This window comes from Eriocheir sinensis, chromosome 49 (genome assembly GCF_024679095.1).
Source record: "Eriocheir sinensis breed Jianghai 21 chromosome 49, ASM2467909v1, whole genome shotgun sequence".
In the NCBI taxonomy this organism is placed as follows: Eukaryota; Metazoa; Arthropoda; class Malacostraca; order Decapoda; family Varunidae; genus Eriocheir; species Eriocheir sinensis.
In genome coordinates this window covers 10,106,331-10,121,707 of record NC_066557.1, presented here as the reverse complement: position 1 = coordinate 10,121,707, position 15,377 = coordinate 10,106,331, and the positions used below count along the sequence as shown (strand labels likewise).

General features: G+C 43.3%; 2 protein-coding genes and 1 long non-coding RNA gene across 3 annotated transcripts in view; 1 reads left to right on the top strand and 2 right to left on the bottom strand.

Moving 5' to 3' along the window:
• Positions 1 to 801, bottom strand: part of LOC126981868 (protein O-linked-mannose beta-1,2-N-acetylglucosaminyltransferase 1-like) — a 7,927-nt gene extending 7,126 nt beyond the window's left edge. Inside the window, exons 1-2 of the mRNA XM_050833460.1 lie at positions 592 to 801; positions 57 to 306 (exon numbers count right to left, since the gene is read on the bottom strand). Of these exons, the coding sequence (XP_050689417.1) occupies positions 57 to 306; positions 592 to 753 (412 nt within the window). The 5' untranslated portion in view covers positions 754 to 801. The remainder of the gene's footprint in view (positions 1 to 56; positions 307 to 591) is intronic.
• Positions 802 to 3,226: 2,425 nt separating this feature from the next.
• LOC126981869 (eukaryotic translation initiation factor 2 subunit 3-like) lies at positions 3,227 to 13,267 on the top strand. The gene is made up of 10 exons (XM_050833461.1): positions 3,227 to 3,372; positions 4,770 to 4,944; positions 5,552 to 5,675; positions 6,273 to 6,382; positions 7,411 to 7,569; positions 8,808 to 9,037; positions 9,997 to 10,144; positions 10,687 to 10,856; positions 11,281 to 11,453; positions 12,954 to 13,267. The coding sequence occupies exons 1-10, from the start codon at positions 3,337 to 3,339 to the stop codon at positions 13,003 to 13,005; spliced, it is 1,377 nt and encodes a 458-aa protein (XP_050689418.1). The 5' UTR covers positions 3,227 to 3,336; the 3' UTR covers positions 13,006 to 13,267.
• The window catches only part of LOC126981872 (uncharacterized), a 38,252-nt gene continuing 35,843 nt past the window's right edge, over positions 12,969 to 15,377 (bottom strand). Inside the window, exon 4 of the long non-coding RNA XR_007734241.1 lies at positions 12,969 to 14,907. This is a non-coding gene — a long non-coding RNA (uncharacterized LOC126981872). The remainder of the gene's footprint in view (positions 14,908 to 15,377) is intronic.

Below are 15,377 nucleotides of genomic sequence, written 5' to 3'. Positions count from 1 at the left end.
TACTACTACTACTACTACTACTACTATTACAACCACTAACTCTCCCTCTCACTCACCTTCAATCAGCACACCTTCGTAATCAGACTCCAGGTGCAAGGGGGGGTAACCTGTCCACACCCCTTCCCCAGGTGAGGGCGCCCAGGTGACCAGCGCCTCCCCCAGCACCCTGCCCCCCTGCCGCCGCCCCCCCGCCGTCACCCCCAGCATCCCCCAGGCCTCCCCGTGGGCAGCGCTCCCCACCAGGTGTGCTCCGAGGGTCATCAGCGCCGTGACACCTCGTTGGGACAGGTAAGGTAGGAAGGAGCCCTGGAATGAGAGGTTGTTGTTGTTGTTGTTGTTGTTGTTGTTGTTGTTGTTGTTGTTGTTGTTGTTGTTGTTGTTGTTGTTGTTGTTGTTGTTGTTGATGATGATGATGATGTTCTAGACAGTAACGAAAGCAATTCAAAGGTAAAAAAAAACGAAAAACAAAACAAAATCCTGCTAATTGCTTCTCCAGTAAAAAAAAAAAGGCATTGTTTTTGTTATTTGTTGTTTTTTATCATCATCATCATCATCATCATCACCACCACCACCATCACCACCACCACCTACCTGCCCAGCAATCACTACCACTCTACCAGGTTGAAGGGACGCCAACCAATCGACCAGCCTGTCCTCTTGACCTGGTTGACTGGTCGAGAAATACTTGGAAGCGACCACACCATCACCACCACCACCACCACCACTGTCATCACCACCAATGTCGACTCTCATCACCACCACCGCCAGACCACCTCCACCGCTTGTTGCATTCTTCTCGTATACCTGAAAATAGATAGATAGATAGATAGATAGATAGATAGATAGATAGAAAGACAGAAAGACAGATAGATAGAGACATAGATATTAATTTTGCATATAGATCACACACACACACACACACACACACACACACACACACACACACACACACACACACACACACACACACACCTGGTCTCCGTTTCGCCGTACACACACCTGCGTTCGGTTCACCTCCAGGGTAATTAGCACACCTGTAAACAAACAAACAAACAAACAGATAAACAAACAGAGAGACATAGAAGCAAATAGACATGAATGGGAAAAGAAAGAAAGAGAAAGAAAGTTAATAAAGGATGAATGATTAAGAAAAAGGAAGAAAAGAAAGAAGGAAGGAAGGAAGGAAGGAAGGAAGGAAGGAAGGAATTATACAAGGAAGTAAGGAAGGAAGAATAAGGAAAAGAAAAGTATAACAAATAAGAAAAAATAGATAGATAGATAGATAAATAGATAGAGAGATAGACAGATAATCTTACTACTACTACTACTACTACCACTACGACTACTACTACTACTAATAATAATAATAATAATAATGCTTACCTCTTCCACTTCTCTCATCCCTTCTCCACCCCTCCACCACCACCACCACCATCACCACCACCACCACCACCTCTCTCCATTGCATTACAAGATCCACATAAAAAGAAACTTAACAATCACTTTTTTTCTATATATTTTCTTTTTTATTATTATTTTTATCTTAACCGACACACGAACACACACACACATACACAGAAGACGAGGTGGATAAGTAAGTGAATGATTCTCTTCCACTTGTTTCCACCTGTGTAAATACGTTCTTTTCTCTTCCACCTGTCTTCCACTTGTCTTCCACCTCTCTTTCCACCTGTCTCCACCTCTCTTTCCACCTGTCTCCACCTGTTTAGTTCTTCCTCTTCCACCTCTCTCTTCCACCTCTCTTCCACCTGCCCAATTAAGCACTGAAGGAAGAAGGAAGGAGGACGCAGGTATAGGAAGGAGAGGAGGAGGAGGAGGAGGAGGAAGAGGAAGAGGGAGGAAGGTTACGTGGGAGAATATCAGAATTTTCACTCGTGTTTTCCTGCTTCACTTTTCTTTTTTTTCTTTTCTTTTCCTGTTGTTTATTTTTTTTAACTGTTTTTTCATATTTTTTTTTACATGTTTGTTTTTTGCTCTTGTTTTTTTTCTGTGTCTTGTTCATGTAGTTATTTTTTTCTTTAATTTTTTTTCTTGTTTTATTTTTTGTATTATTTATTTGGCTATTTTTTTTATCCTTCACTTGTTTTTTTGTTTTTTCTCTGGGTTGATTTTCTCTTCCTTGTTTATTTGGCTATTATTTTTATTCTTTATTTCCTTTTTTTTCTCCTGTTTTAATTTATTTCTTGTTTATTTGCCTATTTTTGGTTCTCTATTTTTGTTTCGTTTTTCTTTTTCTCTTTTTCTTCCTATCTGTCTCTTCTTCAACGCGTGTATTTGTTCGTTATTGTAGAGATTAGATTCGCTGTCCAACTTTCCACTGCAAGAGGTATTCAGTCTCTCATCATTTTCAGTCTAGGCTACTTCAAAACAAAGGCCTTTCCTAACGTTTTCTCTCTCTCTCTCTCTCTCTCTCTCTCTCTCTCTCTCTCTCTCTCTCTCTCTCCTTTCCTTCCTTTTCCCCTTTTTCCCTCTTATTATTTTTCTTCTTGTATTATCGATCTTTTATCTTTTGTATTCTTCTTTTCCTTATCTCTTTTCTCTTTTAATTCATTCTTCTCTTCTATTTCTACTACTACTACTACTACTACTACTACTACTACTACTACTACTACTACTACTACTACTACGAACAACAATAATAACGGAACAAATTACCATTAAATAAAATAAATAACAGGGATGCTAAAATGGGTACATCGAGAGTCTATAATAAAAGACCTTAGGAAAATACTTTACCCCGGCGGTCTCTTCACCATGTATTGCATCAGACACATACTTTGGCCACCACATGCACATAGACATAGCCAAGCCTGATCATTAACCTTAAAAAAACATCATAATAAACATAAACTAACATTTCCAAGCATAAGACTAGCAGAAAACATCCATACACGTGACTTTTGTGTGTTTGAGGTCCCGTACAAAAGACGTATATAAGACTTTTATCAATATAGCATGGTTTTGGGGGGTTTATAATTGAAGTTACTCATAAAAACATCGTAATAAACACATAGCTAACATTTTTTAAACCAAAGACAAACGGAAAATATCAAAACACATGAATTTATTTGTTGAGGTCCCGTACAAATAACATATATATTACTTCTACCTCAATATAGGACAGTTTTAGGGGTATTTTTCGTTTATTTGTGCTTCATGAGAGAGAAATAGACTAATAATAACTTATATATCCTTCTAAAAACAGGAAAATGGGTTAATGTGGAGCCCGGGAGGAGGGAAGAAGAGGAAGAGGAAGGCCCAGCAGGGAGCGGCGAGGTGACAGACAGACAGACCGACGGGCACACACACAGCATTATGGCGAATTTAGCCGTGCAGGACCTCAAAACCCTGGTATGTGTGCGTGTAGGGGGCGTGTGTGTGCGTGCAGGAGGCGTGTGTATGCGTATAATGGTGTGTGTGTGTGTGTGCGGCTGGTCGGTGTGCGTGTGTGCGTGTGTGATAAAATGTGGTGCTTGTGGTTACCAAACATCCCGTGAGGTAACCGTCAGGTGTGTTCCGGGTCACGGGGTAGCCTGAGCCTGGCCCCGGCGCTGCCCCCCGTGTCCTGGGCCCCGGGGGAGGGTCGCCACGGGGCACAGCCTGCCGCCCCGGGTGTCGTGTGTGTGTGTGTGTCCATCGGGCATTGTGGGCACAGCCGCGCGTCCTGTGGCAGAGGCTCACCAGCGGTCTACCCCGGGGGTGCACCGGGGACAGGCCGTGCATGGTGACGGACGCGCCAGCAGGGACGGGCTGGGGAAGTCTGGCATGGTGGTGCAGGGTGCCAGGCAGCTGTACAGCTCACGGCCACAACTCAGGAGCAGGTCACGGGGAAAGCAGCGGTACATTGTGGTGTAATTCCACGTCTCAGCACAAAGGACGTCTTTGTACTTTGTGTGCTCACAACACACTAACATATTGCTTTCACTTTAAAAAATTAATCAATTTTTGAGATTTGAATAAGCAGTAATGGTGACTACTTTAATGGTGATATGTTACTATTTTAGTGGCAATACGTCTATATCAACAACAATAAATTATTACTTCGGCAGTAATTGGTTACGCACCTTAGTGCTGATGTTACTATTTAACAGTTATTATCAGTTAGTTTTATTGGAGCTCTGTTAGATAAGAAATGTGTAATGGTATGTCAACCATCTTGAATGGGTGTAATTCTGGAGCATTACCAACACACTTACCAGTGATAGGTTACTGTCCTTAGCGGCAGTAAGTTACTGCAGGCACTGCACAAGGAATGGAATGTCTCCTTGGCCAAGGCTAAGGTGCAAATGTTTGTAAGCTTGCTGGATGAAGCAGTAGTACAGTCTGTCCGTGTGTTTGGCGCAGACAATGAAAACTTAGCAAATTTCACATGCCTTGGTAGCATAGTTCAGAACAACGGTGGTCTCGCCAGGAAGTCCTATGACAGATTGGCTTGGCTCCCAGTGTTATGAACTTGCTCGCCCTACCATACAATCAGTCTTGAATCTCCCTTTTAATATTTTTTATGCTTATCAACAATAGACTCAATATTTTATCACAAATCACAATATTACATTTTTTTGGGTATAATATTCCTTCCATTCCCTTATGACTCATCCAGCCAGTCAGTTAATCTCCTCATCTTTATTTTATTTACAGAAAAGGAGGCAGCTCAGGGACAAAGGAAAAAAGAAACTGTTTATACATAAGCTAGTACAATATTGATTTCCTCAGTGACTCACCCTCCCTTCTTCCCCCCCCTCACCCAGGACATAAGCCTGTTGACGGCGCTCTCCCCGGAGGTTATCAGCCGGCAAGCCACCATCAACATCGGCACCATTGGCCATGTGGCGCACGGCAAGTCCACCGTGGTCAAGGCCATCTCAGGAGTGCAAACCGTCAGATTCAAGAATGAGCTTGAGAGGAATATTACCATTAAGCTCGGTACGTAGTGACCTGACCTGACCTGACCCAGCTTAATCATGATCCAAGCTTAATTTGAACTTTATGATGATTCCCTCTGACCTAACCTCCCTGACTTTACTCCTTGCCCTTTCTCTGTGTATTGACCTAACCTAACCTGACCAAATTTAATCATGATCCAAGCTTAATTTGACCTTTATGATGATTCCCTTTGACCTAACGAGCTTAACTTTACTCTTTCCGGCTCTTTTTCTATATATTAGCCTGACCTCACACAGCTTATAGGTATATGCTCTGTCTGTTAGGGCAACAATAGTTAATTATCCACCATATTCTCTCATTATTTTTTTCTCACCCTCTTCCTCTTCCCCCTTTTCCCCATGCGGTATTTGAAGAGCAGCTCTCCCAAAATGAATCATCTGTATATAGTCACTGCCGACCTTAGGACCGTAGCATAAATAAAGTTACGCCGCATACTGAATGTTTTGACTATCATCTGTATATAGATTCTACCACAGTCTGGAAGTGTTATATTTCTGCCATACAAAACTGACTGAATATTGGACCATCTATATATAGTTCCAACGCAGTCTAAGAGTTAATTCTTCTTCCTCTCCTCCTCCTGCAGGGTACGCTAATGCCAAGATCTACAAGTGTGACAACCCCAAGTGTCCACGGCCGGCGTGCTTCATCTCCGCCAGCTCACACAAGGAAGATGCATTCCAGTGCGCTCGCTCCAGCTGCTCCGGGAAGTGAGTACATGATAATGATGCTCTGAGCCATGATAGTAATGATGATAATGAAGATAATATTGGGGTTCGGTTAGGCCTATCGGTTGTGATGTGGCAGAGCGAGTGTGTTTGTGTGTAAGGTTTTGGTTTATTGGTTTATTTATTTATTTTTTCTTGGTGGGGGTTAATTTTTATTTTAGGGAACAAGGGAGTGTTACTATTTGCATTTTATTTATGAGACTCAATAACAGTAACAATATTTTTTTTTTACAACAAAGGAGACAATAACAAAAAAAAACAGTCTACTACTCGCTGCTCCTTAAAAAGAATCCAAAGAGGTGGCCAAAAGAGATGAAATATGATAATAAAGAAAATAATAGATAATGATTAAACAAACATCTTTTATATCAATAGTAAAATAACAGTAAAACACACCAACAAACAGAACCCCCAAAACGAACATCCCTTTAACAGGTAATCATCAAACACAAACAATTTTTATTAACAGGAACAACAATAACAACAAAACACCATCTCAAACCCCTAAACAAACATCCTTTACCATCACCACCACCATCATCATCATCACCATTATCATCATCATCATCCCTTCGGTAGGTTCCGGCTGATCCGACATGTGTCTTTTGTGGACTGTCCCGGCCACGACATTCTCATGGCCACGATGTTGAACGGAGCTGCAGTGATGGACGCCGCGCTGCTCCTCATAGGTGGGTACTGCCGGCTGTGTTCTTACTCTTTTATATGTTTTTAGTTTTATGTTTTAGTTGTACAGCGGGAGTCAATTGTTCATATCTTACATCTTCATCTCTTAATTTTTTCCCCATACAGTCCACCATTATCTATCTTTACCTTCAATCTTCATTCTTATTCTTCATTCATATCTTTATCTTTATTCTAATTTTACTCCCTACATCTTTATTATTTCCTTCATTATTACACGTCATTATTATTATCTGTCTTTTCTGCATACTTGTTCTACCTCTGCTAATTCCAACTTTTAATTTCCTAGTCTATTTATATTTTTACAGGACTGAGATAACTTAATTTCTTGCATGTCCTTTTCTCTCATCATTGTCTGTCTTTTCCATATACTCATTCTACTTCTGCTAATATATACTTTTTATTCTCCAGTCTATTTATGTTATACAGGACTGAGTCAACTTAATTTCTCACATATATATTCCTTGCCTTCATTCATCCACCTCCCTGTTTTGTAGCTTTTCCACATTCTCATTTTACTTTACCATTTCTTACTTTTGCTTCTTTAATCTATTATATTTTCGTAGGACTGAAATAACTGTTCATTTCTTACATATATATTCCTTGCCTTCGTTCGTCCACCTCACAGTTATCTAGCTCTTCTTCCACATTCTCATTTTACTTTACCATTTCTTACTTTTGCTTCTTTAATCTATTATATTTTCGTAGGACTGAAATAACTGTTCATTTCTTGCTTATTTTTCCCTTTCTTTCGTTCATACACCTCAACGTTATCTATCATTTCCACATACTCATTCTGTTTATGCTAATTCTTACTTTTGATTCTCTAGTCTATTTATATTTTAATAGGACTGAGTTAACTGTTCATTTCTTACATATTTTTCCCTTTCTTTCATTCATATACCTCAGTTATCTATTTATCTATCTTTTCCACATTCTTCTTCTGCAAGGTCTTTCTTTATATGCCTTTTATAGTTACCCCATCACCTCAGACCCTCCTGCCTCTCCCCCACAGCTGCCAACGAGACCTGTCCACAGCCCCAGACCTCAGAGCACTTGGCCGCTATTGAGATCATGAAGCTGAAGCACATCCTGATCCTGCAGAACAAGATTGACCTCTGTCGCGAGTCCCAGCTGAGGGAACAGTACGACCAGATCCTTAGGTTTATACAGGGTGAGTGTTTGCGTGCTTGCATGTGTGTTTTAAATGCGTGTTTATACCATACATAGTCGTGCAAAAAAGTTAGCCCCTACAAGACTTAACTGGGTAGCAGCGAGGATTATGTTTCTTAATGGTTCCTCTAAGTGAGAGAGATAAGAAAAAATCACCCCTCACACAAACCATTTCATAATATATATATCAAAGCATTTGTGATCATCTATTTTTTGGGGTTTATATCATGGCACAAATTTGCCCCATCGCTGCTTCACGGTAAAGCCACAAATTTGGCCCGTCGCTGCTACACGGTAAAGCCACAAATTTGGCCCGTCGCTGCTACACGGTAAAGCCACAAATTTGGCCCATCGCTGCTTCACGGTAAAGCCACAAATTTGGCCCGTCGCTGCTACACGGTAAAGCCACAAATTTGGCCCGTCGCTGCTACACGGTAAAGCCACAAATTTGGCCCATCGCTGCTACACGGTAAAGCCACAAATTTGCCATCGCTGCTTCACGGTAAAGCCACACCCATCGCTGCTTCACGGTAAAGCCACAAATTTGCTCCCATCGCTACGGTAAAGCCACAAATTTGGCCCATCGCTGCTTCACGGTAAAGCCACAAATTTGCCCCATCGCTGCTTCACGGTAAAGCCACAAATTTGCCCCATCGCTGCTTCACGGTAAAGCCACAAATTTGCCCCATCGCTGCTTCACGGTAAAGCCACATATTTGGCCCGTCGCTGCTACCGGGTTAAGATATGTTCCTTTGAGGGATAAACGGAACTCCCTTTAATATGTCGTCATCATCATTATTAACTAGTATCTCTATATGACATTTTCTACATACTTACAACCCACCCAGCTGTTGATCCTCCCATTTCGGTTGGCTGATAAATGTGTACCTGAGGAAACCTGGGGAAGGTAAACTGTGGTGACCTGGATGCTGCACTGGCCCTGTGTTCTGGCTTCTTTTTTTTTCCCCCAGCAAAGGAGACGGCTCAAGGACAACAAAAAGAGTGCAGAAAAATAAAAAAAGCCCGCTACTCACTGCTCCCATATTAGACAAAAGTAGAGAGAGGCCAATTTCGGGTGGAGAGGTGTCAAGGGTCAGTGTACTGGAGATAAGCAATGAGGTCACACAGCTATAATGTATGTCCCCAGCTTTATCTTTACATTTTCCTTTTCATCCCCACATACCTACATACACATCCTATATCAACCACACCTTAATCCCCACTCCCCTTCTTCCCCAGGCACTGTAGCGGAGGGGGCACCGGTCATCCCCATCTCGGCACAGCTCAAGCTTAACATCGATGTGGTGTGCGAGTACATCACCAAGAAGATCCCCATCCCCGATCGCGACTTCCTCACCGAGCCCAGACTCATCGTGATCCGCTCCTTCGACGTCAACAAGCCCGGCTGTGAAGTGGAGGATCTGAAAGGCGGAGTGGCTGGCGGCTCCATCCTTAGAGGGGTGTTGAAGGTGGGTGTGGGTGGGTGAATGTGCTGTTATAGGACCTCTCTGCCACCACACACACACAATCTGTTTTCTTCCGTTCCTACTTTGCACCACAGACAAACATCTATGTAATTCCCATGCATATATACCTGTTTGTAGACACAGAATCTCACTCAACTGTTTATCATTCCCTTTAGACTGGTTGATAAATGGGTACCAGGGGAAAGTAAACTGTGGTAACCTGATTGTTTTACTGGCTCTGTTTTTTTTCCCCTTCGTTCATACACCTCAATGTTATCTATCATTTCCATATACTCGTTCTGTTTATGCTAATTCTTACTTTTGATTCTCGTCTTTATATTTTTATAGGACTGAGTTAACTTCATTTCTTATATCTTTATCCTGTTCTTTCGTTCATACACCTCAACGTAATCTATCATTTCCACATACTCGTTCTGTTTATGCTAATTCTTACTTTTGATTCTCTAGTCTTTATATTTTTATAGGACTGAGTTAACTTCATTTCTTACATCTTTATCCCGTTCTTTCGTTCATATGCCTCAGTTATCTATTTATCTATCTTTGCCACATTCTCGTTTTACTTCTGCTTGGTCTTTCTTTATATGCCTTTTGTTACCCCATCACCTCAGACCCTCCCGCCTCTCTCCCACAGCCAATGAGCACTGAGGCCGAGCACAGTTTAGTGTATGCCCCTGAGTGTACTTTTTACCCTGCAACCTTCTCTCTTTTTCATTTTAAATTCATGTCTATATCACCTGCTCTCTCCTCCCTAATTCACTCTCACACTAACCCCTCTTTCTGCTCTTATCCTTATCCTCTCTCTTTTCTCCCTTCTTACACAACCTATTACCCTTTTACCTCTTAATTTCACTCCCTCTCCCTCCCTAATCCATTCTCCTGTTCCCTCTCCTCTTTATCCTCCCTCCTTCACCCCACACACTCACTCTCTCGTCACCCCACAGATTGGCCAGGAGATTGAAGTGCGACCAGGTATCATGTCTCGTGACGCTGAGTACGGCCGCGTCATCTGCAAGCCCATCAGGTCCCGCATCATTTCCCTCTTTGCCGAGACTAATGAACTCCAGTTTGCGGTGCCCGGCGGCCTTATCGGTGGGTGGCTGGTTTGGGGGCTTGGGTGTGTGGAAGTGTATGTGTGTTAAGGTCATTGAATATCTAACCTCGTGATAAAAATTGGGAAATGGATGAAAAAAAGATGTTGTGTTGTTGTATGTGTAGAAATGTGTGTGTGTTTAAGGTCTTGCCGATAAGCTATTTCCTTCACTGTCAAAAAAATCAATCCTATATTTCACATCATATTATTTTTCACTTTATATTTATTTATTTATTCCCTTTTATTCTCCTTCTGTTGCTGTTAAAAATAAGGTCGGCATTATAAGACACCTTGGCTCCTAACATCAGCTATTTCTAAAGGTCAAAGAGGAGGTCACTCGGGTTCTAACGAGCGTTTCTTCAGGTTCACGGTACAGAAGAAGGGTCAAACTACCACCAGGGTCATAAAACTACTACTGGAAATGCCCACAACTCCTACGAAAGCCTTGTCAAATTGGTGTACCAGTCAAGGAAATGTCTTATAATATGACCTGAAGTGTGACCCTATATTTTACAACCCTCATTTCCTCCTTCATCACCAGGCGTGGGCACTAAGATCGACCCCACGCTGTGCCGCGCCGACAGGATGGTGGGGCAGGTGTTGGGTGCTGTGGGCTCGCTGCCGGAGATTTTCACGGAGCTTGAGATCTCGTACTTCTTGCTGCGCCGCCTGCTGGGAGTGCGGACCGAGGGGGACAAGAAGGGCGCCAAGGTGAGCCTAGTGCTGGGGTGTGAGAGTGTGGAAAGAGAGGGTGTTTGGGATGTAAGGGTGAGGAAAGAGGTTTTAAGGAAGGGGTGAATCTATAGGGTGTTTTTTAGTAATGGTAGTAATTTTTTTAATAATAATGTCACTCACTCTGGAATGGCCCAATGGAGGTGTGTCACAGCTGATGGGTTAATAGAATGATCCGCAGCCCCACTCACCACCACCGTTGCCAAGTTATCGTACTCAGAGCATAGTATTTACTGGTTTCTGACGCATAACAATTCCCAAGAGACATCAGGATCTAACTCCTTAACGATAACCATAAATGAGTTTCGTTATTGGGGCCCGGAAGACAGTTTTGGGGGTAGGAAGTCGGGAAATATAAACAGCTGAGTACGACAATCTGGCTCACCACTCCTTCCCCCCACAGGTCCAGAAGCTCACCAAGAACGAGATGCTGATGGTGAACATTGGATCGCTGTCCACCGGGGGCCGCGTGTTGGCCGTGAAGGCTGATTTGGCCAAGATCACCCTCACCCAGCCTGTCTGCACCGAGGAGGGGGAGAAGATCGCTCTCTCCAGGAGGATTGATAAGCATTGGAGGTGAGGAGGAAGGAGTGTGTATGTGGGGGCATGTGTGTGAGAATGAAAGAAAAGGGAGGTGAGAGGGAGGATATGAGGGTGTGAGTAGACTGTAGAGAAAGAAAAGTGGGTATAGGTGTTTTGGGCAAGCCTGAGAGGTGAGGAGGAGGATATGAGGGTGTGAGCAGACTGTAGAGAAAGAAAAGTGGGTATAGGTGTTTCGGGCAAGCCTGAGAGGTGAGGAGGAGGATATGAGGGTGTGTGTAGACAGTAGAGAAAGAAAAGTGAGTATAGGTGTTTTGGGCAAGCCTGAGAGGTGAGGAGGAGGATATGAGGGTGTGTGTAGACTGTAGAGAAAGAAAAGTGGGTATAGGTGTTTCGGGCAAGCCTGAGAGGTGAGGAGGAGGATATGAGGGTGTGAGTAGACTGTAGAGAAAGAAAAGTGGGTATAGGTGTTTTGGGGAAGCCTGTGAGGAAGAAAGATGAGAGGTGAGGAGGAGGATAGGAGGGTGTGTGAGAGGGAAGCTGCGAGCCCATGTGTGAGGAAGAAACATTAGGAGATGAGGAGCTGGAAGGGAACGTGTGTGAGGAGAAAGAAGAGTACGTGGATGCATTGAAGGGAAGCTGTGGCCAAGGGTGTAAGGAAGAAAGATAAGATGATGCCAGGAAAAAAGGGGTAGAGGAAGCAAGGAGGCAGAATGTGTGTGTGTGTGTGTGTGTGAAAGTCAGGAAGATACTGGTTTATTAATAGCTTTGTTTAATTTTGCTCATCTTTAGCAAGCATCTGATATTTGTATAGTGAAATTTGCTTTCCCTAGAGGCAGAATGTGAGGTAGACAAACTAGCAGGAGGTGTGACATCTTTAGTCAGTTTGTCCAAGTGTGAGGTATACAGTATTGTGCTCTGGCAGCCTGCTGTCACATGGAGTGTCTGATGTTGTGGATATATAGGAGAGCCTAGCATAGAAAATAGTCATCAGTATCAATATGCAGGGAACAAGGACAAATACTGTCAATTATAGTTGATTTTGGGTTTCATATTAATACTGTTGCAGGCAGCCGTTTCGTTAATTTGTACGGTCGCTGATTATTATTATTAAATAACCTTGGCGCTGTCCTCTGCGGAAAAGATAGTATTCATCACTGTTGCTTGCATATTACTGATACCGACAACTATTTCCTGTTTGTAGGCTATCATATTATCCATGAAATCGGACTTGCCAGTGCCTGATAATGCACACCTCGGGCTCAGGCGTTGTGGGTGTGGGTCTGGGTTCAAATCCCAGCCTACCCAGCTGTTCATCCTCACTCGTGGCTGGTGGATAAATGGGTTACCTGGGAAAGTAAACTGTGGTAAACAAGATGTCTCACCTGCCTTGTGTCTCAGGGTGATGGTCCTTTTCACACCGCGGACACGGTGGCTAATGTGACAGAGCGGAGCACCAAGGCCACGCACAGCTGTAAGGTGTGCCCACAACGTTGCCTTTCACCACCTGCTTATCCTCGTGTCCATCTGTTTCAGGTTGATCGGATGGGGTCAGATCCGGCGAGGAGTCACCATCAAGCCGGAGTGATGAGGACGAGGATTAGCTCGGATATGAAAGAAAAAAATAAGAAAAAAACTAATTGTAAGGTTGTTAGCTCTTTGTTACACACATATACACACTCGCACAGCCTCACACACATTTACGTAGTAGTCTTAAAATATATATACAAATAAAGGCTTAAATAGCTCAAGTACGGGAAGGAAGGAAAGAAGCAGGTAAGAGGATCAAGTAACTGTGGTTGAATTTACATTGGAGAAAAAAAATATAAAATTAAATGACTGGAATTTTATGGTGCCTTTGAATTTAATCCCATTTGTGTGTGTGTGTATGTATTACCTGATATGTATGCATCTGATTCATGTATACACTGATAGTTCTTTCTGTGAGGTGTTTGCGTAGGGAAGTGTGGAGGTGATGTGAGAAGAGAAGGGGGAAAGGAAGATAAGGAACCATCTGTGATATTGGTCTCCCCACAAGTACAGACAGGAGTGGATGACATGGATGGTATGGTTCAAAGGTAGTGTGGATGACAGGTAAAGGTGAAGAACCAATCAATGGGGGCATATGCCAGGGGGCGCATCACCTCGCTCACCCTACAATGCCAAACCTGGGTTCCTATGGGGGCAAGTCTCCATGCAGGCCCCTTCCCATCCCAAGTACCTCCCAGCAGGATCTATGGACTTGCTCAAGCCACAAACTGGTTGTCTCTTTGAGAAACAACACAGTGAGAGCGGTCAGCTTCTGGGTAGCATGCCAGACGCCTGTATAGCCGGGCGTGGCACTTACAGACTATGCAGGTAATAGGCCTCAAATCAGTCTCACAGAGTGATCGCCAGTTTGACACAAAGTCATTCCACCAGAATTCTGTATTACATATTGCCAAAGGCACCAGTCTGCCTCTTCAAGTCACTTTTCAGTGGGATGAAGAGATTCTGGGGGGAGCTGGGCATTGTCTGAAAACTCTTGGTAATCAATGAAGGGCACTTGAGTTGGGGACATGAATGGCAAAGTTGAAAACTGTGTGCTTGGGGAGTGGGGTGGCTTGCATAACCTCAGGGTGGGTGGAGAGGCAGGGAAGGTAAAAGTAGGAAAGGGCCCTACTATTAATGGCAGAAATGTTGAAATATGGAAGTGAGACATGGACACTGAATAGACATGGAGGGGTATGTTGGTGCCTTTGCAGGATTATGGAGCACAGCTGGAATGACCTTGTCGAACCAGTGACTTCTTTGTTCAACTGAATTGAGGCCTGTTTCCAGCTTAGTCCGTGAATGCTAACTCAGGCCATGTGGGCACGTGGCACCACTCCCTGATGTCGATCCTGCTCACAGAGTTGTTTCTGTACAAGACAACCCTGAGTGGAGGAGACCAAGGAGGGACATGGAATAGGAAGGGCAGCTGCGTAGAGGCTTTTCCCAGGTTGACTCTCTGAGGTGGTATTGGTGGGTAGGCTAAACGACGTGCCCCCTGGCGTATGCTCCACATTAGTTCGTAGTAGATGGGTGTGTGATCTGGTCTGGAGGAGGTGCCGTAAGACTAGACAAAGGTCATCACTGTGTCATTATACAAAGGGAGTGCCGTAAGACTAGACAAAGGTCATCACTGTGTCATTATACAAAGAGAGTGCCGTAAGACTAGACAAAGGTCATCACTGTGTCATTATACGGAGGGAAAGTGTCTTAGTCGGTGTGCCAGGAAGGGTTTGTGGAAGGGTTTAAAATGAGATGACAGAAATAACTGATAAGAGTGTTGGCAGTGAAGAACACCTCACCCGCCTATAACAACAATCACCTTAACGAGAACATCTTACCTGTGTGCCAAGATTTTAATTGCCTGTTTACTGTTAGTTCACCTGTTGTTTTCTTCCTCCTGTTCACCTGCCTTGTCTTCACCTCTCTGTTTTCTTTCTTCGAGATAATTAGTCTGGCTCTGAAATGTGGAGATTATTATTATTATTATTATTATTATTATATTTTATCATCTTTCTAATAAACGTTTGTATGGAGGAAAAGAAGTATTGCATCATATTTAGGGAACGTGTGTGTGTGTGTGTGTGTGAATGGCTGGAGGGGAGTGGGTGTGGTCGTTTACAGTAATATACGTACACACACACACACACACACACACACACACGTACGCACACAGTGTCATCATCGAGAGCGGTCTAACCTTGACCAGAGAAACTCACTGAGGCAAAACTGGAGTCCAAACGTCATTGCCAAACACGAACGAAAAAGAAAAGGAAATAAAAGGAAAACGAGAAAATGCGAAAATAAAACTAAAGAAGAGAAAAAGAAATAGGCAAGAAATGATGAAATAAAGAGAAATGAAAGGGAATAATAGGCAAAGGGAAATGTGTAAGGTCTCTCTCTCTCTCTCTCTCTCTCTCTCTCTCTCTC

Excerpts from the sequence above, each read along its gene's own strand:
- LOC126981869 (XM_050833461.1), top strand. The coding sequence starts at position 3,337 with ATGGCGAATTTAGCCGTGCAGGACCTCAAAACCCTG. Across the intron at positions 5,676-6,272 it reads CGCTCCAGCTGCTCCGGGAA|GTTCCGGCTGATCCGACATG; the intron begins GTGAGTACATGA and ends TCCCTTCGGTAG. Across the intron at positions 10,145-10,686 it reads GGTGCCCGGCGGCCTTATCG|GCGTGGGCACTAAGATCGAC; the intron begins GTGGGTGGCTGG and ends CTTCATCACCAG.